The sequence below is a fragment of the Stigmatopora argus genome, chromosome 1 (assembly GCF_051989625.1).
Source record: "Stigmatopora argus isolate UIUO_Sarg chromosome 1, RoL_Sarg_1.0, whole genome shotgun sequence".
Taxonomy (NCBI): Eukaryota; Metazoa; Chordata; class Actinopteri; order Syngnathiformes; family Syngnathidae; genus Stigmatopora; species Stigmatopora argus.
This window is the reverse complement of record NC_135387.1, coordinates 13,683,751-13,706,359: the sequence shown is the minus strand read 5'-3', so window position 1 is coordinate 13,706,359 and position 22,609 is coordinate 13,683,751. Positions and strand designations below refer to the sequence as shown.

The following is a 22,609-nucleotide window of genomic DNA, read 5'->3' as shown; positions in this document are numbered from 1 at the left end:
ATTTTCCTAGTGTTCTTGTGCTTCTTTACACCAAAACAAAGGAAAGACATGATATTTTGGTTATGTATAGCAGAGCATGGTATAATTTTAATGGTCCTGCCCACTTGACATCTCCCTAGGCCGTTGTGGCCCACAATGCGAAATGAGTTTGACACCCCTGGTATATAGTAAGGGTTTTTTTCTTTAAAAAACGACATAGTATAGTAAGGCTTTTTTTCTTAAAAAACGACATAGTATAGTAAGGCTTTTTTTCCTAAAAAACGACATAGTATAGTAAGGCTTTTTCCCAAAAAACGACATAGTATAGTAAGGTTTTTTTTCCTAAAAAACGACATAGTGTATATAGTAAGGCTTTTTTTCTTTAAAAAAAACGACATAGTATAGTAAGGCTTTTTTTCTTAAAATACGACATAATATATAGTAAGGCTTTTTAATTTGTAAAAAATGACCATGTATAGTAAGGCTTTTTTCTTTAAAAAATGACCATGTATAGTAAGGCTTTTTATTTTTTTAAAATGACCATGCAAAGTAAGGCTTTTTATATTTAAAAAAAAAACCGAACACACTCTTTTACAGCATCAAGACTACAAAAATGGCGACTATAGTACGTCATCTTCCAAACATGGTCATTGAGTCGGGAGGACAAATCACCTCCTATGGGCGTGGTTACGCCCATTGGTGACGCAGGTGCTTAAATTATGCACCTACGCAGCATCTCGCCCTTTAGCGCAGCCATTTCCATGCCGTCGGTCGAACGACTAGCACCCAAACGAGGTAAGCCCTAGACTAGAGCAATTTACTGGCCTATGTGCATTTTTAACACCCTACCGGGAGATTTTTTTAGGAATCAATTGAGCCAAAACGCCAACAAATCTGTTAGTTTATTGCCAGGTCGAACACACCGTCGACATTTGAAGTATGGGCTCATTGGCATGTCACTAGCTAGCTTAGCATTAGCCTCACGACATTTGACTTCAAAAGTATTTTGTCCGTATTCTCTCCATTATTGAGTCGTGGGGGAAGACTTCATTTTATCAAACAAAGCAGAGATATCAACGGTCAGTTTGCCAGGTGGTGTGTTGAATGTAATGATAGTTTTCACTGCGATTGCTAAACGCCCTTTTCCAATTTGTAATTCTGTTTTAAACAAAAATCATTGATACCAAAATGGTTTAAGCCGACTTTCTCCTAGTTTTTAGCATCAGTCTGTATATTGAATCGCTTTGTCTGGAAAGGGGAAATTAGCACCAAGCACTCACTAACTTATTTTCATTCTTTATCTTGATCATTTACTTTAAGATTTCTTTCCTGTAATAATTGTTTGCACTTCCCAAATAGCTTGGTTAAATCAAGATGAAGCTGTTCCCGTGTGTCCAGAACCATGCACACCCTTGAAGGGAGAGGAGACTGGGCCAAGGTATCAAGGTAATACTAATGACCAAAAAAAAACACCTAAACACATCTGTTGAATCTCCAGTCTCTGTATATGATAACTTTTGCTCTATTTTTTGCATGCACCAGGTCCATGGTGATGTCCAGACCCTGGAGGACCAGGTGATCTTCCCAGGTTGCCCACTTGAAGATGATGCATCGTCTCTGAACTCTGCTCTGAGGTTAATACCGTATTTTCACGCCTATTTGGCGCATCGTTTCTTACGCCGCAGTGTCAGTAACGAGTACTATTTCTGTATTTTAGACACACAAAGCACGCACATGTATTCATATGGATTAAGATCGAAATGCGATAGCGCTGGCTACCGGAAGCAGCTTATTTCCGGGTTATATTGTAATGTATCCAAGTCAAAACATTCCAATCTCACATTATTTTATTGACTAAAGTTGCAATTTACTAACCCCCTCTTATTTTATAGGTGATGTCCCGATCCCTAAGGTGAGGAGGATTTCTTTATTTTTTTCAATCAGAAATTTCAATAAAAGAGATTTGAGTGTCAATTGTCTTTGATAAAACACTTGGAGAAAAAAGACCCAAGACCCTCAATGGTCTTTTTTTTTTTTGGTGTTTATTCTAAATGTTGCGTTTGTCTACAGGTGGAGAACAACAGCTACGCCAATCAATGTGATCCTAAGTGTGCAAATGTATTTCTTTGAATAAAAATTCTAAAATGTTATGTTGCTTGCATTCCTTTGCTAATACTATGAAGAAAAATACATGAGTATATTTCAAAGGTTTTATTTTCCCACAAAATGGGGTAATTGAGAAGTTCACAGGTCTTCCAGCATTTGAAGATGAAGTGGTGTTTCCATTGATGAATCTCTTCTTGGCACTGGATGGAATTCTGGGGAGGAAAAAAAGAGGGTCAAAGCACAATAGACTAAGTCCAACATTAAAAAAAAAGACTGGGGGCCAGTTAGGTCAAAAGATTTTACCAACATCAGAAGGGGCCCTCAAGATGTTGGTGTCAAAGGCCATGCCACGCTCCAAAGTCGCGTTGATTTGGTAAACTTGGGTGGACCTTGAAGAGAAGCAAAATAGAGTATTTTTAGTACACATGACATGAAAATAATAAATCAAATAACCTGAAAAACAGGTCTTACGTCATACACGACTTCTTTGGTCTTGTAGATTTGGACAGCTTCCACCATCTCCGTGGCTTTAAACCTCTGCAAAACACCACAGCATGATTATGTCATTGCTTATTTAACCATTTTGATGCACAAATGACTCACATTCAATCAAAAAAATAAAATATGTCTCACAAAGCTCTTAGACGGAGGAAAAATGGTTTAAACGAGTCAAAAATGACCCCTGCGCTACGGTTGAATAAATGTCTCGCTTAGGTTTTGTCAAAACCACAATTAAAAATCAAAAGGTCCAAGCCCTGAAGTCTTCCTTAAGGAAAGCGAAGGGCAAAGGTATATACGTATTCTAGAAGTGTACTGTTTATTCCTTACACCTCCACTTGATGGCACTAGTGTGAGTGTGAGTTACCCACACAGGATCTTGCTATTAAAATATCAAAGTGTCTTCATTCAAAATTGGAGTGTATCATGATGCTAAACAAGCTAATTCAGGAAAGCCGTGAACACTGGTCGCTGATATCTAAACATTACTGTGACAACATTTCCCGAATACGGGATGAATAAAGTTATCCAATCCAATTACACGGGTAGAGGAATTAGAAGCTATTAAAAAAAGACTCACTTTGCCGACAAACTGCTCCTTTTTGGCCGTTATGGCCACATTCTTGATGTTTCCCAGCAGTCTGTCCTCGTTGAGGGACTGAAACACACAATGGAAGGGTTTCTTTTTAAACATGAAGAGCAATAGATGATGCAATGTAGCCAACTTGCTAGCAAACATTTGTGTTTGCATCCATGTCGGGGCTACGTCACGCCAATGAAGCACGTTCCCGTCAAAAAGCACTCTTGAAATGAGAACTGGGGCTACGAAATCCCCAAAAGACAAAGTACCGAACGCGCTGCATTGTCCTGGAAGAAGTTTGTCGGGTCTCTCTTCGGGAAATCGTCAATTCTGAGCAGCTCAGCAGTCCAACGCGCCCAGCCTCCGGCTCATCCGCCATTTTGAAAAATGGCGGCGTGGGGGCGGGTCTTTTGAACTCTGACCACAGCCACGCCTCGGCCACGCCTATTACACATAGACACAAAAAAAGACATCGTTTTCATCATAGAGTGCATTAGTCAGGGGGCTGGGGCTGCAAATACTTTTAGGTTGGGCATTAATACTTCAAAACAAATACATTGTTTTCATAATAACGTACTGTAAATACTTTTTGGTTGGGCTTTAATACTTTAAGATACAATATTGCACATTATGAACATTGCGGTGACATGCACTTCAGTGTTTGTTTTTGACTTCTAAGGTTACATACTTGGATATGCTTTTTCAATTGGGATTCATTTGGCTAAAGCGGGGGTGTCAAACATACGGCCCGCGGGCCGGAACCGGCCCCCAAGGAGGTTCGATCAGGCCCGCAGGATAATGAAGTTTACAGATTTACAGGACAGGCGAACACTTCATTACACATTTAAAATCACTCTCCTTAGTTTGTAAGGTGCACGCAGGGATTACATTTAGATTTTTATATGCGTATGTGTAAGTGGTTTAAAAATTCCTTTCTTTAAAAGTCTCATTTAATCTTAAAGTGCATGACTATATTTTTCAGTACCAATTAAAGTTTTGTGCCTTTGTACAATCAGTGGGATCAGTTGCAATGCATATTTGAGAATGATAAAAGTCAATTGCACATTTGTCTAAGGAAATATGAGGTGTTTCATGAAATGTTTTGAAAAAGGATAGTTCATTCAATTTCAATATTTTCCTAATGTTCTTGTGCTTCTTTACACCAAAACAAAGGAAAGACATGATATTTGGGTTATTTATAGCAGAGCATGGTATAATTTTAATGGTCCGGCCCACTTGACATCTCCCCAGGCCGTATGTGGCCCACGATGCCAAATGAGTTTGACACCCCTGATATACATGGTCATTTTTATGGGGAAAAAAAGCCTTACAACACATGGTCATTTTTTTATTTTTAAAAAAAAAGCCTTACCACGCTAACCACACATCCACAGGGCCGCCCACTATTAAAGCTTTTGTTTAAAAAATGTAGTATAGTAAGGCTTTAATTTTCTCAAGAAAGACTGTATAGTAAAGCTTTTATTTGTTAAAAGTGACCATGTATAGTAAGGCTTTCAATTGTTCAAAAAAAGACTATGTATAGTTTTGCTTTATTTCTTAAAAAGGACTATGTATAGTAAGGCTTTTATTTGCTCAAAATGTTCTCAAAATAAAGAAATGAGACCAATTTAAATTCCATCTGACATTAAATCATTATTTTTGGCACAATGCAACAGTGCAAACAGGAACCTTACTGTCAGTTGAATTACGTTACGAGAGCACACAAAAATAAAACTGGACCACAACTCATCTGTTTTTGTAGGATAAGCTTCCGTTTTTAGAAGAAAAAAAAACCCATTTATATTAACAATTAACATAAACATTCATTTTCCTGGTCTTTGTGAAACACTTAAGATGGCACCAAAGCCCTGTAAAACACCTAATTCAGCAGTAGTCGAATTTTAAGCACCAAGTTACACCAACCCAAATATTTAGCTTCTCAAAGTATATGCTCTCAAGAATAACATTAAAATGCAGATTAAAATATTGGAACTTAAGTGTCACGGAGTGATTCAATTGTGCGCAACAAGTAGTACTCTGGGAATTTTTAGTCTTGAGAAGTGCCTTTAGTTAGCTGGATTTTAAACATCGAAAATAAGGTGACATTTTTCACGGTCACACATTTGTTCGAGGGACACAAAATCCCTAAACGTTTTGACATTCTACAACTTGAGTAAAAGCAGAATGCAGTGATGTAAAGTGCCAAAATTCTATATTTGACTAAAAATGTAACAATTTGATTTCAAATCTCATGAGGTTAAGTGGTTGCAATAAGAGCTTGGAAAAAGTCAATTCCAGGACCAAATCATTGCATTCCGTTTTTATTCCTAGTTTGTATCATGTTCCACAATTCTGGGACTAAACTTAAGAATTTAATTCAATTATCTAGTCAACCCTCCAACCATCAATTTTCTCATCTTTCTGTCATTGTCCATGAAAAAAAATCATTGTTAAATTGCAACTTTAACAATAGTGTCATATTTCATCATTCAAATAAAGTACCATATTTTCTCGCATATAAGCCTCCCCCACATATAAGCCCTACCCTTAAAATTTCCCAAAAATCGTAGAATTTTACAATTTCTTGCATATGAGACGAAATGATCCCCCAATAACTTAAAAAGCATTTAGCGCAGCACAGTTAAGGTTGCTGTTTCTGTTCTCGGAATTGGCGCTGCGGCGGTGGTCCCGGCGACCAGGACCTAAGGTACCAAAGGCGATACGTCAAGTACCACGCCAGCAGCCCACTCGCCGTTCCCAGCATCTTGTGAGAGAGGTCGTGGAAGTAAACCGAGGTGCAGATGAACATCCAGACCCAGATGATGACCAGCAGGTTGAGCGCCACGTACAAAAGGTTGAGGACCGTCCTCGGCAGCGCCGACAGGCTAGCCGCCCTCAGGCTCGCCATGGGCGCCATTTCCTCCGCGATAAAGAGGGCAGAGTACGTCAGTATGAAGGAGTGTCCCGAAATGTCGTAGCCGTGCCAGTAGTAGCCGGCCCGGCTGCACTCGGCTTTGGACACAAAGCGGGCGTCAACGGCGTCCATGGAGTCCGCCTGAAAGCATGAGCCGGTGACATTCTCAATGTAGAAGAAGGTCTGGGTGCACGCGTACCAGGCGGCCGTGGCCACCGCCAGCGAGAGGAGGCGTCTGGCCAGGAAGACGGTGTTCCTGCTGAAGGCCGCGTTGGAGAGGAGGAGGAAGGGAGTCAGCAGCAGCAGCGTCCAACCCCACGACACCTTGACAAAATATCTGAGAAAATACACATACACACATTTGTACTCAGAAAAACGGAATATTAGTAGTATAGTAGAATTCTTAGTATAGTATTTTTTGGACTAAAAACCGAACAGAATGACACGGAAGAGACATTTTTTCAATATTCTATTCAAAATACAACAAAGATGGCGGCTCAAAAGTGTTAACAATCAGTTGTTAACTGATGGACAACACCATGGAATTGGTCATCAATAAATTCACTTAAAATGATACTCAGATTAAACTTTTGACGTGTGATCTTTGTTCTATTCTAGTGAAAATATTAGAATCATTGCATTCACTTTTAGTCGTAATTTGTATAGTGTCTCGACTTTTAGGGGAATTTTGTTTGTGTCGTGTTAAAACGCGATAAAATTGGTTGGCCCTTTTGGTAAAGCAAATCATTTGTCAAGTTCTGGTCTACAAAGAAGCCTGATGTCAGTATTTCTTTAAAAATATGGATTTTAGTGAAACATTACATTATCAAAATAGAACGACAGAAGCTCATTGAAATCCGAAGCGAGGTTTGAGAATTCAGGAACCTTTCACCATTCGTTCATGTTTACACCCATAATTCAAAAACCCAATTGTATCCACACAAGATATATAAATCTGTTTCTATAAACCACCGACTGCTCATCTACCATTACAGTTGAAATGGATCAAATTGGGTCCTGACCTAGACGGGTTATCCATCCACAAGTATAGCCAGGTTAAAGTCTACTCACACGTTGAGGACATTTCTGCTGCTGCTGAAATAAGTCTGCGGCACGAGTTGGAATTCTTTAAGAAGCGATCCCACGAGGGAAATGACCAAAAACATCCACGGGAATTTGTCTCTAACGGCTGGTATCCTCCAAAGAGTCACCAAGTTGCACACGACGACGTCCACCGCCGCCATGTTGACACTTTACTACCGTGCTGGACTTCTTCGCCTGCCTGGGAATTGTTGACATGGCGCTTTAGCGCCCTCCTCCGGTGGGAATGTTGAACCCTGCTTCTTGAATTGAATTGAATGCTATTATTGCCATTATACAAAAATAATGAAATTTAAAGCTTCGCCATGAATTGCACAAATAAATAATAATAACCAGTAAATAAGTCATAATAAGATTCCGTTCCCATTTTTAACGTTTCATTTTCTTTTTGAATGAACTAGACTGGGGGCCAATGAGTTCAAAAAGCGTCCTATTTATAAGGTTTAGGGAGCAGAAAAAACATGAAATGAAAAACACATGAGAGGATTCGCAAAAAGAAGTTGTCACACGCGAATCCATGAGGATTTTGCTACATTTTCAAGTGCTTATTCTAACTGCATGTTGACCTCTATGTTTTGCACTTGCATAAGCGAGCAAGTGCGGCTTAGTTTTCCCTCCCGATTGCTCTAGTTTTCCAAACTAGAGAGGAAGTGATTAATCGACGAGGTTGGCCTCCAAGTACGTGGTCTGCCAATATTAAATGTGTCAGTGTTGATTTAAGAATACACTGACAACCAACTTATCAGGGCATTTATTTACAGTAAAAACAACACCAAAACCTTCATTTAATTTTAAATGCTGCTGCATGATACTCATTCGCTTCACGATCTAGATGTGTGATAAGGCAACGGAAATGATTCACACGTGCGGATTTTTTCCCTTTTATACAAGCCTCAGAAAATAAGATGTATTCACCCAAAGCTGGTAAAAATATTTTTTTTAAAGATACTGATTTGAAAATAAATTATTGATTTGGTAAAGCCTTTTTTTAATGCTACACTCCAACAAAAGATCTATATATACACAACCAGTAATTGAGTCAGAGCCTTTTCTTTTTAACTTCAAATAATAATTGGAACAAGTTGACTCCTTAATTCACAGTTCAAAACATTAAAAATGTCACAAAATCTGATCTCGGGACAAAAGGAACCTGGCTACTGTTACACAATATGACACAGATGACATTGAGGTAATTCTAAAAAAACAACCTGCTCAATAAATAAATTAAACAGAGAAAGAAAATCAAAGGAGAAATAGAAAACGGTCAAGAAACACAAAGCATTAAAATAGGTTTTTATGTTAATAATAGCGCATGTGGAAGTGAATATAGTGAATTTAATAAAGATCTTAAAGATAGAAAAAGTACAAACACTTTTAGATGAAAAAAGAAATACAGTGGAGCCTTGAGATACGCCTTTCATCCGTTCTGTGAACACACTTACAGCTCAAATCATCACTCGCCATTGAATGGAAATGGCAAAAATCTGTTCCAGCCTCTGTAAAAACAAACAAAAACTTGACATCAAGTTGTTTTTCAACAAGGGAAATCGCACTCTATAACTCTGAACATAAGTAAGCAACAACGAATAGTTTTTGCATAACAATTTAATGCTTCCATTCAATTCACTGTGCTGCTCCCACTAGTATAGAGTCGTACAGTAAAACGCAGAAGACTAACATCTACTGCAATGCTACCTTCCTGCTGCAATTCACATTTTTTTGGGTTGAAATTGTTAAGATACACAGCTTGTAAATGTTGTAAACTTCAATTGGGTGCAATTGAATGTTCTTTCTCTTTTGGGAAAGAACGGGAAACTGCCCCTGGTTGGCAGGTGAGTTGGCTGCCAACGATACACAAGTCAAGGAAACCCTCAAAATTCGTATGCCAAGGCGCCACTGCATGACTTTGGATAATGTGCTAGAGAACCAATTTGACAATTTGCCTGCCTCTTCGAACAGTGCAATTCTGTGAGATCATTTTGTCACGGAGCTGTAGGAAGCCCCTTTTTACCCTGTAGAAACAAGACCGACTTAATTGTTCCACACATCATTCAATTCTGGTTGCCGCGACGCTTACGAGTGCAGTGTTTTAGGAGTTCAAAAACAAACAAAGGAGTGCCTGGAAATTAATCTGTGCAAACTTTTGGCCCTCTCGAGCGTCAGCCGCTTTATTTCCGGATGCTCTGCACTCCGGTCTGCGGTGAGCAGCCGGTAGGCGATGAGCCGCAGTCGGCGCTCGCCGCTCGTCTCCCGTGCTCGGCACGTCGGGCGGGGCCAACGTCCTCATTGTTTCATCGCCCGAGGGGGCCGCGACTTATGGGAATGCTAAGGAGAGTGAGAAAAACAAATATTTGGACCATTGCGAGCGAACTGAACTAAAGAAGAGTATGAAAGGATGAAGTGCTAACCTGAAGATGGAAATACACGATGCAAACAGACGTGCCGAGCTAACAGTTCTGCAAAGAAAAAGTAGGAGAAGGGTTAAGCCTTGAGCTACACATGCCGTTATGTTTTTGCCATTCTTGGTTTGAAGGGCACTTAATATGAGACCTACTGTACAAAGAAGTGTAAGACTGGTTCAACTCACAGACGACGACTGATGATCGTGACGTTGCTCGAGTTTGACGCGGATGTCAGTTCCCTTCCCGCGCTCACTTTTACCGGGACCTGTAAAACAGAGTGGCATTTATGTTGCTCCCAGGTCCATAATTATGAGGACATTGTACATTTTTGTCATTCAAATTTCAAAAGATGCATATATATATCCTCTCATTTTCTAAACCGCTTTATCCTCACTAAGGTCGCAGGGGGTGCTGGAGCCATACCCAGGTGACTCCCGGCCAGAGGCGGGGGACACCCTGAATCGCTGGCCAGCCGATCACAGAGCACAAGGAGACAGACAACCATGGCCACTCACACCCATACCTAGGGGCAATTTACAGTATCCAATCAGCCTACCATGCGTGTTTTTGGAATGTGGGAGGAAACCGGACTACCCGGAGGAAAGCCACGCAGGCCCGGGGAGAACATGTAAACTCCACACAGATGGATGTGACCTGGATTTGAACCCAGGACCCCAGAGCTGTGAGGCCGACGCACTAACCACTTGTTCCACTGGGCCACGTACATATATGTGTGTGTGTGTGTATATGTATATGTGTATGTGTATGTGTATGTGTATGTGTATGTGTATGTGTATGTGTATGTGTATATGTGTATGTGTATGTGTATATGTGTGTGTATGTGTATGTGTATATGTGTGTATGTGTATATGTATCTGTATATGTGTATGTGTATATGTGTACGTGTATATGTATATGTGTATGTGTGTATGTGTGTATGTGTGTATGTGTGTATGTGTGTATGTGTGTATGTGTGTATGTGTGTGTGTGTGTATGTGTGTATGTGTGTATGTGTGTGTGTGTATGTGTGTGTGTGTATGTGTGTATGTGTATGTGTATATGTATATGTGTATATGTATGTATGTATATATATATATATATGTATATATATGTATATATATATGTATATATATATATATATATATATATATATATATATATATATATATATATATATATATATATATATATATATATATCACTTGTGATGAACCTTGAATAAAACAAATACAAATCTCTTTGAATTCTTAAAGTTCTCTTTTTCTTGGCCAAGTTCTCTTATTATATTATGACATCCTTAAAACGCTGCCTTTTTGACAGGGAGGACAGATATCTTTATAACCAGATGAACCAAACCATCCAAACTTCTCCTTTTCTAAATGGCAACTAAAAGACTTTGGCTTCCACCCATATGCTCACCTGGCGAGTTACTCCTGCCGTGGGGGGTGCTGACACTGTCGTCCAGCCACGTGCTGTACGTGAAAGAGTCCCGCTTGTGCGGCGTCCCGGACGACGACAAACTTTCCTAAAACACCGCAGATCCAATTCAGTGTGTTAGACTGTCAGCTTGCATCTAAACTGAAATGATTTTCATGGCTGTCTGATTGGCACAAAACTAAATGTTTCTCATAAGCCATTGACTGACGACGTTGGATGTTCACGTGAACTGACTGGGAAGACTGCCAGCCTCCAGCCAATGACTAAAAGCTTAGTTCTTATACTTTTTATTGCACAAAATCAACTGAGTCAAAATGGATTGGATCTCTAGTTAGTCAATAAGCACTCAAAGATGGGCATTCATGGGAAGTTGGTTGGTTTAAATAAATTGGACATCTATCACCGTCAATGGCATGCAATGAATTAAAGACTATGCGGGGGGGGGGGATCTACTGTAGTGTTACTGGGGGCTGTAATCAGGGGGTATTTCTACATGTATCCATTTTAATATAATTAATTTAAATCTTAAAATTGTATGAATTTGTACATGTAAATATAATTATAACAAATATTAAAAAATACCAGCAATAATGAGAAAACAAAGCTAGAATAATGATTGCTCATATTCAATTTTTTTAACAACCAAAAATAGTCACTTGCTTTTAAAAGGTTAAAGATCTTAAGTGCTCTTTTTTAATATAGCTATCAACTGTAGTGACCACAGTCCCTGAAGAGGTTAAGTGAAATCATTGTGAAAAGTATATCAGAAATCTTTGGGATACTCACCATGCCCGTGTCATAGTCATCCGCCGCCTCGTTTTCCTCCAACACACTGGCGAAGCTGCTGGCGGCGGAGGAGGAACGCGAAAGGTCATCGACCTCGGGAATGGACGGCGTCCTGTCGCACACACACGAGAACAAAACGTGCTGGCTTGAATCTCAAAACCAGCAGTCGCTCAACAAAAATGCATTACAATTCTATTATTTCGCATAGTATTGACGTATTATCGCATAATTAAACGAGCAACATCAAGCCCCACCTGATCTTGGCGGCGGTGAGCGCCTCAGGCGAGCTCTGATTGGACGAGTTGTCCGATTTCTGGTCTTGAGAGACGTGGCCACTGTCAGGCGTCTTTTGGGTGTACGGGGAGTTCTCCTTGCTGTCCCGACATGTCGACAGAAGAAGAAGGCTTAACATACGTTTGGGACGCTGGGCTCAAGGGAGGGCGAGTTTTTCAAACGCTACCTTTTCTCCTGCACTTCTTGAATGTTTTCAATCCCAATGGCGCTACTTCGCCTGGAGCTGAAAGGACCAGACTTTTTTCTGGTGGGGCTTTTTCCTGGGATGATCAAAGACTGTCAGGGAAAGAAGGAGAAATCACATCAAGGCTCACATTCTATAAATGCTCTGCTATTACCTAAATATTACCCTACCAAATATATAAACTTTAATAATGGGAATCCCAAATGTTAGTGTAAATATTTTTTTGTTCATGTTGCATCTTATTCAATTGCATTCTGATTGGTCAATGAGTGTTTTACATGAAAGTGTGGCTTTTTGTTTGCTATTTTGTATGTTTAGGTGGAAGGGAAAATACTTATTTTATCATGCTTACGGAAGAATTATTTGTATAAAATGTTTTACTTTCCAAAAATAAATTCCATGAATGACAGTGGTGCCAAGGGATACAATTTAATTGACTTTTCGTGCAATTTGAAACTATTACTATTATTTTTAATACTCTATGCTTGCAGGAAAATATACTGTAATTTTTCGGAATGGAAGTGGCACAGTGAAGAGGAAAACATTATATAAAAGTCGCATTGTAATATAAGTCATATTTTAGGCAGGGCCATTTTTTTTATATAATCAGAAACCAAGAACAAACATAGTTTAAAGTAAAAATTGTAGATTGCAGAACAAAAGGCTAGTTTTAGTTTTAGTTAACGATAGCCTAAAAAAAAACAAAAAGATTTTGGGGGTCAGAGATAAACTATGAAAACATTTCCACTTATAGTTCGGCAAATACAGTATTCATTATCCTCTCTATCTCCAAATCCAGTACATTTTTTAAATACACCCCAAGTACAATATTATACTGTAGAATGCTGTTTTCGTCATTAACTAATTCGTTGCCACTGACAGCAATTCACGCCAAGCCCATTTTTTTTTTTTAAAAAAGGTCAATGACTAGTACAGATTAACGGCATTTCCTAAAAGTGGTTCGCAGAAACCAAAGTGCCATAATTTAACTCGTATCCCAATGCGCAACTGTATTTGTCCTTTGAATTTCTCAGAATGTCTGTTAATAGTGTATTTTCAAACAACATGCCATTTTTTGTATAAAACATATATAAAAAGAAAATGATAATTTTTACTATTCCCACAATTGTATTTCACCCTTAATCTTGCATTTAGGGTCTTCCAAATCATAGATCTTCTAAATGGCCTGAAGTTGACCAAGTTACTGAAGCAAAACCTAATCAGGTCAAGAACTTGGTCAAACAGGGAAACAGAACAACAAGACTTCATAGAGAAATACATAGTGAGAATGAAATATGAACCTCTTCTACTGATCCTATTCCTATGGCACTGCCTCGACGTCCATGTTTACTGGGACTTTTGCCTGGGACAAGCAATGACTGAGCCAGACGGGAAGAGAGAGATGGAGAAAGAGAGGGTGGGGGAGAGGAGATGATGACAAATGAGATAAATACAAACAATGAGATTCCATGCAATTGGTGTCGTTCGAACAAAATACAAAGCGTGCATCGGCTGACTTCCGAGTGGCATCACGTGGGCAACTGGATGACAGAAATAAAAAGGGGAGCCATATAAGTGAGCCCGTGAAGATGCAAAAACAAGAGTGTAGCAGAGGATGCGGTCTAAAATTATGGGACACACCAAAGCAGGGTCGTTTTAGCTCGATAGTGTACACAAACATTGATTTTGTTTGTTTGGCAACCGGGGACTGAGACACAGTGAGACAAGCTCAGATTTATGCTTATTGTTCTCCAACAAGGAGACCACCCGTGCCTATTTTTTTTAATTTTACTTATCTCAGTTCAGTGTCTTGGGAGATCATCAGACACGCCTTGATAAATTTCCTTTAATTGGGCCTTCTGATTTATTGGCAAATACACAAAGATTCTCTGTTGATCGATCTGCAGTATTCCATTGATGAAGAGTGAGCAGTCCAAAAAAGTGCCCTCCCACTAGATACATAGATAGTAACCAGTTGCCATTCTTACATACAATGGGATTATAATTATTTTAGTGTTGAGATATAGAACACTAGTGTTAGTGTTCGCATTTAGAGTTTCAAACTGTGTGAGAAAATCATTGTTATTTCAATAGTATACAACAATCCCCCCTCTAATAAGTAAAGGCCGTGATACAAAAATATCCTACTTAACTCTGCTGCCATTGATGGTGAAAGATAATGATTACTGCAAGTACTCCCATTCCTGTCATGTGTTTTTTCTTCCAAACTAGCCATTTGTTTGTAATTTTGTGAGTAACAAACATGTCATCTGACCATCCTTATCCAAATGTAAAAGACCAAAAAGTGTCAATAGCAGGATTGAAAATAAAATAGGGATAATCAGTCACTTTTAGTTTTAAATTTAAAATGTCACGGGACTGTACTGCTATATAAAGGTGATTGATGGTGGCATTACAGCCAAAATAAAAGCAAGGCACAACAAATCAAATTACCAAACGCTATATAGTGGTACCTCGACATACGAGACACACGAGCAATTTGAGATACGAGTAAAATTTTGAGCAAATATTCATCTTGAGATATGAGACAAATTTCGACATACGAGCAGACAGCGGACGCGAGAGGCTGCTCATAAGAACATCATGGGCACTGTCTCTCTCCTCTCAACTCCCTTGTGTAATGTCTCTATGAGCACTGGGCGGACCGATGCATTTTTTTTTCCGTTAGTCAGTGCGAATGGCGTATATACTACTACGTTGGCAAGTGGTTGTGCGTTATCCTATTGTGAGGACATTTGGTGCATCATTTTGGGAATATTTTGAAGGGAATACAAAAGCAAACATCTAGGTTGCATGTGAAAGTCAGTGTGGAGGCGGGGCAAAAAGAGCCAACCCGGGAGAAGAAAGGTATCAAAATATAAAACCAAATTAGAATTAAGTTTAGTGTAAGGTTAGATTAAACTTATTTTTGAGTGTGTCTGCATCGTAATCCAAGTTCATTTAAATTTGTTTATGTTATTTTACGAGCGCATTGCCGTGCAAAAACTACCCCCCTCTATGTGCGTCTCTCTCTCCCCTCCACGAAATCTGTCTAATTTTAGCATACTATTAAACAAATTTCAGTACTATTAAACCACTAGTTATTTGTTACTTTGTTAATAGATGGTGAATTAGAACAAATAAAAATGTTTTTCCATTCCAATATCCTGTTTTTGGTGTTTTTTCAGAGGGTTGGAACAGATTAATTTGTTTTTAGTTCATTTCTATGGCAAACGTTCATTTGAGTTACGAGTGAATCCACATACGAGCTCTGTCCCGGAACGCAATAAACTCGTATCTCGAGGTACCACTGTACAATCAACCCAGAATCCACAATGGAGGGGGGATTACTGTAGAAACTTTTTGTGACTTTTTTGGGTGGTGTGGTGCACTGCGAGAACTTTTCATTGGCCCAATGCAGGTTGCAAAACATGATCATAGTGTGACACAAGGCAATAAAATCTTCTGACAATCCGTGCAAAGTAACAAAACCCTGAAGTTCAGTTTTTTTTTTTAACTCATTAGCTGCCATTGAGAGTATCCTTGTCAAAAAGGATTAGGCGTCAAACCCCGTCAACGACAGCAAACGAGTTAAGAAGGCGCACGGCATCACCTCGTGCCGCTACCGCATCTCTAGTGCTTTGTGAGTGTCGAGTCGCACGGGCTTTGTGGTTGCATACAAAAGCGCAAGCCTCGAAAAGCCAAAGTCGAGCCCCACCAGGCGCGACCCGTCAGTCAAGCAAGGGTGTCACGCTCCTCTGTGAGGTAGGTATTAGTGCGGCAGGCAAGTGAGACCAAGGGAGGCATGAGCTCAGGTAGTTGTGGAGGAGAAAATAGGGGCCAAAGCGCAGCTCCCCAAAGACCGTGAGGAGCGGGACTGTACTTACTATCCCTGGGAATTTGGGGCTTTCTGTGGGTGCGCTGTGGTTAAAGCTTCCGCTCAGACTAGAGGACACCGCGTGCGGCTTCTTGAATGTAAGGCCCATGGCGTCCATAGATTGGCTCCTGCCGCGTATCACCCGCTACGGAAAGGAGGAGGACATGCATTGAGATGGCGAGCACGCCTCGGCATCGACGGGAGCCTCGGGCGTGAGCCTTGGGCGTGAGCCTCGGCACTTCAGGAGGAAAGCCTGATGTCGATTCACCCCCACGGAAAAAGAAGAGGTCGCTTTGTTTGAGGGCATAGGTGTCAAACTCCCGCCCGGTGCCTCATCTGGCCCTTCACGTCATTTATTTCTTTTTTTGTGGCCAGCAAAAGTACATTAGTTAACGTACACTATATATATTGTGATTTTTCCTATTTTTTAAAATAAATACAAAAATATTTTTGAATTTTTTTTTCCTGTTTTCTCCTGTGTGTTTTTTTTAAAAAAACGCATTCATTCATCATTCGTGCTGCTTATCCTCTCGAGGATAATGAGGGTGCTGTTGTCTTTCCCACTTAACTATGGAAAGGAGGTGAGATACGCCCTGAACTGGTTTCCAGCCAATCACGGGACACAATGAGACAAACAACCATTCACACCTACAGTTAAACCTAGTGTTCAAGCCGCCTAGCATGCATGTTTTGGGGATGTGGGAGGAAGCAGAAATACCTGGAGAAAAGCCACACAGGCACGGGGAGAACATGCTAACTCCACAGAAGAAGGTCCTAACCCACCAGGAATGGAACGCTGTATCTTAGTGAAATGTGAGGCAGATGTGCTAACCACTCGTGCACCGTGCCACATATATTTTGAATTGATCATTAAAAATAGAAAAATAATACATTTGCAGTTCTTCTATCCATTTTAAAAAATAGAAATGGATATAAATGAAGGATAAATACATTCAAAAATGAAAAAAGAATTAGTTTCCCCCTTTTCTAAATGAAAAACACAATGACAAAGTAAATCAAAAAGAAGGTATTTACTGTCTATCCATTTTCTTAAGTAAAAGGGTTAGGGTTAAAATGGTAAAAGATAATTTGCTTTTGAGAGCTCCTAAAAATCCTCAAGATTTTGACATTTTGGAGGTCAGTAATGTTAAAACGATTCATCCAAATACTTGTTGAATGATTTGCTAATCTGGTTAGTTGTCGACGAGTCTATGAACAGTTGAAAACAAGGACAACTAGGAGGTGACCCACGACAAAGATGAGTTTGACACCAATGTATCAAGGGGCTCACAAGCGAACGGGAAATGGCGGCCATGTGAGAGGAAGCAGAGTGCAGAAGCAGACGCGGCTGAAGGTGAAAAAAGCACGTGAAGAGCGAAAAAGCATGGGGGCAAAAAGGCAGTAAGGCCAGAGTGACGTGCTGCAATGGGACAGAGTGGCTCCCTGCTAAAAGCCCGCGGATATTAAACAACACCTCGACAGCCGTGAAGGAAACAGAAGACGAATGGCGGTTTCAGGCGTCATCCTGAATTACAGGGGTCCCCAACGACAAACACAGTGGCTGAGCAAAAAGATTTTGATGGTCGAAATTGTCAAATCAAAATCATTTTGCGGTAACAATGAAAAAAAATCACAATATTATTTTAATGTCTACCACCATCAATGGCAAGTAAATTAAATTATTATTATTATTAATAATAATCCTTATTAAATACTCCGACAAAATAAAATAAATGTTAGAGTGTTACTTGTAGTATCCAGTGTAAATAACGTTCATGTTCTTGAATAAGTTCACACTATAAGGTTTCACATTTGAATTTGATACTATAACTTAATGTGATAATTTTCACATCTGATTGTGACACCTTTCTCTATTTGATGGGATACATTTCACACTGTAATGTGGTAAGAGGATTTCTTTGTATTCCAATGTTTAATTGATCATTTTAATAAGCAGCACAATGTCTAATGAACTGAAGCCAAAAAAGCAACAATTTCTTTAAATTTCCTTACAACTTAAGGTAAAAATTTCCCCCAAAGTCTTTTAATTCTTTACAACTTTGTGTGTTTGATAGTTACTGTTTTTTCATTTTCATTTTTTTGCAATTAATTTTACACAATTAGAGAAAGATGTTTGAGATACTTTTTATGAGAAACAAGTGAGTGGGCCAAATTAAAAAAATAAATAAAGGTATCAACTGAAGCCAAAAAAGCAACAATTTCTTTAAATTTCCTTACAACATAAGGTAAAAAATCCTCCCCCCAAAATGTAATTCTTTACAACTTTGTGTTTGATAGTTACTATTTTTTCATTTTCATTTTTTTGCAATTAGTTTTACACAATTAGAGAAAGATGTTTGATATACTTTTTATGAGAAACATGTGAGTCGGCCAAATTAAAATAAATAAATAAAAGGTATGAACTGAAGCCAAAAAAGCACCAATTTCTTTAAATTTCCTTGCAACTTAAGGTCAAAATTTCCCCCCCAAAAATGTAATTCTTTACAACTTTATGTGTTTGATAGTTGCTATTTTTTCATTTTCATTTTTTTGCAATTAATTTTAAACAATTAGAGAAAGATGTTAGAGAAAAAAGTGAGTGGGCCAGATTAAATAAATAAATAAATGGTTGGGGACCCCGCTAAATCACATACAGTAAAGGATAGTTCCAAACACCAAGAAAAACATTTTGTCAATTTCACTCCAACAAGAACAACTTCCAAAAATTTGCATCTCTAGGCTAAGGTGACACCACTTGAAAAAAAGGTGATCCCGATTGTCGGAAGCCTCGTCAGTTACCTTGAAGGACTCAAAGAAGCCCCCTCCTCCTCCGCCGCCGTTTTCCAGCTTGTCGTCATCACCCCCGACACCCATCATAGCCTGGCTGTTTACGTGGAGCTCTTCATACAGTGTTTCTAACAAGGCCGACCGCGTGCGCTCCTAACACACAGCCGCAAAGCACATATATTGTCAATTTTATCTCAGATGAGGAAAAAAAATGCAACCGAGTAAAGCCCACCTCTAGCTTGGCAAATTTTTCAGCTTTATAGCAGGCATATTCAGCATTGATGAGCTTTGTGAAAAGGAATTCATGGAAGTCAAGGCCCTGAGAGGAAAAGCACCATCAAACTCAAGCAAGTGCAGAGACAGTCCAAGTTTTAAAAGTTGCGATTTTTCGTACTTTTTTAAAGACTGCAGGGTTGGGAAGGGCGGGTCCAAAGAAGGGTACGTCGTCTCGCGCTGTCACGGAAACCTGCCGGTTGAAAGGGGAAATTACATGATGGAAAATGAACACTCCAAAAACTTAAAAATTGCAATGATTTTAATAAGTAATGAGTATTTGACGTGTTCATTGAATAATTGATTCTAAAAATGTTGAACATTAACAGACATTGATTTGACATGTCCAGTGTATTTTTTGTGTGTATTTCTTAACTTGGTAAGTGGTAATTTTGCAGGAAATGGAAACTGGTTAAAGTAGCAGAAATGGATATGCTGCTGTTTTTCTCTCTTTTTTTAAGAGATGCATATGCTTGAAGTACATGTAGCTTTTTTTTTACCTTGTAAAGAACATTTTCTGAACAGGGGTTGTCCACTTGAACCACAATGTAGGCATGGAGGAAGTTGGAGGCGATCATATCGGGCACAAAGGGAGTATTTTCTTCTTGGAATACAATTGCCACTATGTCATTTCCTATATGCCTCTTTCTCTGCAACTGTAAAGTCACACATAACAAATGGATTATTGCCTTTTGTAGGTATTACTTCAGAACAGAAATACATGTTTTTAAACAGCTGTGTTTTTGACACCTTTTCCTTGAATGGGGGCATTACTGTCACATAACAATTCACTGGGTTACACCTCCCATTTTTCATAGCCGAGTCTGAACTTGAATCTCGAATTTGGCTCATGATTTTGCAGTAAATTCAAGCTGATTTAAAAAAAAGGACTTGAATTCACAGTTATTTGCTTCCATTGACCCCGGCAAAGTCCAATCCATTTTGAACGGGAGATCTGGCACCGATCTTTCACCAGCCTCTAACAGTGAAATTGGATCGGATGTTTATTGCCCTGAATGGCAGAGAAACGTGAGCTTTCACTTACCGCCAGCCCTCCCATTTCAGTGAAAATACTAATAATATATGATACGCTTCTCCAGTTGACGCCATAAAAAATATTGCACAGGGAAATGACACGACAGCCATACAAAGGTGTGTCCATATCGTGTTACAGTACCTGCTGTGTGTCCCCCTCGGTATAGGGCAGCTTTGTGGACACGTGGAACATGACCTCTTTGTTGCCGTAGTTGCAATAGACAGATTCTGCGCCCGTCTGGCCGTGAGTCACGTCCAAGCCACCGCGAAATCTAAAACACACACACACACACAAATTAGAGTACTAATTGAAATATTATTGTCAGCCACTAAGAAATGTGCAAAAAATACAAATGTCTCTTGACTTAAATAGGAAGACTACCAATTCAACTAAAATGGATTGGACATCATTTTGAAAATTTAGGCCAACTAAAAGCTTAAAAAGAAACTGTTGTTAAACCACAAATGCCTAACTATTCCTAATACCTAAAACAAGGATAGTTTAATTCAAACCATCATGTCATCAACCCATGGTAATGTTAGTCATCTCATAGCCAGAACTTAAGGACATCTCTTTTCCAGGTTTGGTCATGTATCATTCCATTTGAGTGATATTGATATTACTATTCCCTTCCCACTTGACCTTGCTGGGAATGAAGTATGTATGAATTTGTGTTTTCAAGTGATGACTCATTAAAGTACCCTTTAAAGTTGTGAAGCTCAATTTTCTCTCCAAGGAACTCCAGAAATTCCACAAAGGCGGGACTCTCTTGGCTATTTCCAAATAACTCCTCCTCTGAAGTCTGTAGCAGAGAAGACGGAAATAAAATTAATATTTAACGTCTTCAAATAAACCGAACGCCAAAAAATAAAACATACACAAGCCATATGTGAGAACACAGTGGTAGGTGAGTGTGAAATAATGTCCCTAAAACAACTTTCTCCTATGTACTTGTTTTATACCATAATACACTTGGAATGAATTACAAACAATTCCCAGTCTGTAACCAATCACCAATAGGCAAATTAACTTTCATTCGCCCCGCCCACTCAGTTTGATTTGACATTTCTCCGCTGCTGCTGATTAGGTGATAGGACATCTTAGGAGGATCTAGGCAAGGAAGATGATCTTTAAAACCTCCAGACTACTGAGGGACTGTGCGGTAACCTCAGTCTCAGTCTGCAGAAGGTCCCCACCTTGTGCACTTCCTGTGTGTGGCTCCAGTTTTTTTTACCTAGGTCTACAATGTCTTGTGTCTTGTGTCTGTCTTGCTACTGCAACCAAGAAATCTCCCGAATACGGAATGAAATAAAGTTCTAACCTAACCTAACCTAACTTAACGCCATCAATTAATTCAAGGAGGGGCCTGTAAGGGTTGAAAAAAAATCATAATTGGTGCATTTTAAAGGAGTAATGTCTCACCTGGCCCAATTTCTGATAAACGACTCCAAACTTGAAGTTGTTGCTCATGACATGCTCATCAAAGGTGACAATAAGTCGCGAAGCCTGGACAAAATCAAGCCTCAATCATCAAGAGACAACGTAAAGACAATAAATGTGAATTCTGAAATTTACACCTCGCTTCAATTTTCACAGACAAAATTTCTAGTCTTGTGTTGTCATCACAAGTGGGGCTTGTGACACTGAGTTAAATCAGTGGTGTTAAATTGTCTGGAGATCAAGAACGTACGGTTCGTGGGCCATATCTGGCTTTCGGTCGACCCCAACTTTAACATGGTGCGTTAGGGTTTACATTACAAAAGTGTCATGTGTTGTTGTTTGTTGCCTTGTAAGTTTATGTTAAATTAAATTTGCTCGCAAAATGTATTTGGCTTAACATGTTTCTTCCTTTTAGTGCTTTTCATATATTTTCCATGTTTTATATGAGGAGAATGGGCACTAATGTGCAAATTAGTCTAAAAAACAACAATATAGAATTAAAATCATGATAAAATTGTGTGTTTTTTTAAAGTTGTGATATGATCTTTTGCTATATTGCCCACCCTTATATTATAGCATGTTCCAAGAGGGCAGTCAAAAAATATTTAATGAAAAAGAGCTCAATATCAACATTGGTGTAGACATCGCTATATACTTACTATATGCACTTCAATCTATAAATATACTGGACCGTGACACCAATATTTTTGATTTAAGCATTTTCCTGGACATAATGTCCAGGAAAATGCTCAACGTGTGTAAAACACATTATATTGGGGTGTTTTGATATTTTTACAGATGGAAAGAGATATTTGATCACAATTTTTGTACAGTGAGTGATGTAACGCTATTTTACGCTTATAACTAACCTTTTAAATACAAATCATTACTGCTATTAAACTATAAGCAATTTAA

At 39.1% G+C, this 22,609-nt stretch overlaps 2 protein-coding genes and 1 long non-coding RNA gene across 20 annotated transcripts in view; 1 reads left to right on the top strand and 2 right to left on the bottom strand.

Moving 5' to 3' along the window:
• The first annotated feature begins 316 nt into the window (after window positions 1-316).
• Window positions 317-2,129, top strand: LOC144076534 (uncharacterized). Of its 3 annotated transcripts, XR_013300809.1 has the most exons (6): window positions 319-774; window positions 1,339-1,425; window positions 1,522-1,613; window positions 1,697-1,786; window positions 1,872-1,891; window positions 2,050-2,129. It is a non-coding gene; the product is annotated as an uncharacterized LOC144076534 (long non-coding RNA). The 3 variants fall into 3 exon arrangements; XR_013300808.1 differs by having other exon boundaries at window positions 317-774; window positions 1,697-1,891; XR_013300807.1 differs by lacking the exon at window positions 1,697-1,786 and having other exon boundaries at window positions 329-774.
• A 46-nt stretch (window positions 2,130-2,175) lies between these two features.
• On the bottom strand, window positions 2,176-7,360 carry fitm2 (fat storage inducing transmembrane protein 2). Of its 2 annotated transcripts, none has more exons than XM_077604159.1 (6): window positions 7,149-7,360; window positions 3,433-6,414; window positions 3,164-3,241; window positions 2,557-2,622; window positions 2,389-2,474; window positions 2,176-2,297 (listed from the first exon to the last, which is right to left on the bottom strand). In XM_077604159.1, the coding sequence occupies exons 1-2, from the start codon at window positions 7,319-7,321 to the stop codon at window positions 5,805-5,807; spliced, it is 783 nt and encodes a 260-aa protein (XP_077460285.1). In that variant the 5' UTR covers window positions 7,322-7,360; the 3' UTR covers window positions 2,176-2,297; window positions 2,389-2,474; window positions 2,557-2,622; window positions 3,164-3,241; window positions 3,433-5,804. The 2 variants fall into 2 exon arrangements, with proteins under 2 accessions (XP_077460285.1, XP_077460286.1); XM_077604160.1 differs by having other exon boundaries at window positions 2,393-2,474.
• Window positions 7,361-7,913: 553 nt separating this feature from the next.
• Window positions 7,914-22,609, bottom strand: part of rap1gapa (RAP1 GTPase activating protein a) — a 45,240-nt gene continuing 30,544 nt past the window's right edge. For 13 of the 15 annotated variants that reach the window (XM_077598745.1, XM_077598761.1, XM_077598769.1 and 10 more), the window contains 16 exons: window positions 21,677-21,760; window positions 20,956-21,056; window positions 20,396-20,525; window positions 19,719-19,874; window positions 19,340-19,411; window positions 19,178-19,264; window positions 18,958-19,098; window positions 16,169-16,303; window positions 13,583-13,660; window positions 12,264-12,373; window positions 12,058-12,177; window positions 11,804-11,915; window positions 11,000-11,105; window positions 9,766-9,845; window positions 9,587-9,634; window positions 7,914-9,503 (listed from right to left, as the gene is read on the bottom strand). In XM_077598745.1, the coding sequence (XP_077454871.1) occupies window positions 9,626-9,634; window positions 9,766-9,845; window positions 11,000-11,105; window positions 11,804-11,915; window positions 12,058-12,177; window positions 12,264-12,373; window positions 13,583-13,660; window positions 16,169-16,303; window positions 18,958-19,098; window positions 19,178-19,264; window positions 19,340-19,411; window positions 19,719-19,874; window positions 20,396-20,525; window positions 20,956-21,056; window positions 21,677-21,760 (1,521 nt within the window). In that variant the 3' untranslated portion in view covers window positions 7,914-9,503; window positions 9,587-9,625. The remainder of the gene's footprint in view (window positions 9,504-9,586; window positions 9,635-9,765; window positions 9,846-10,999; window positions 11,106-11,803; window positions 11,916-12,057; window positions 12,178-12,263; window positions 12,374-13,582; window positions 13,661-16,168; window positions 16,304-18,957; window positions 19,099-19,177; window positions 19,265-19,339; window positions 19,412-19,718; window positions 19,875-20,395; window positions 20,526-20,955; window positions 21,057-21,676; window positions 21,761-22,609) is intronic. The other 2 variants (XM_077598737.1, XM_077598778.1) reach the window with 2 other exon arrangements.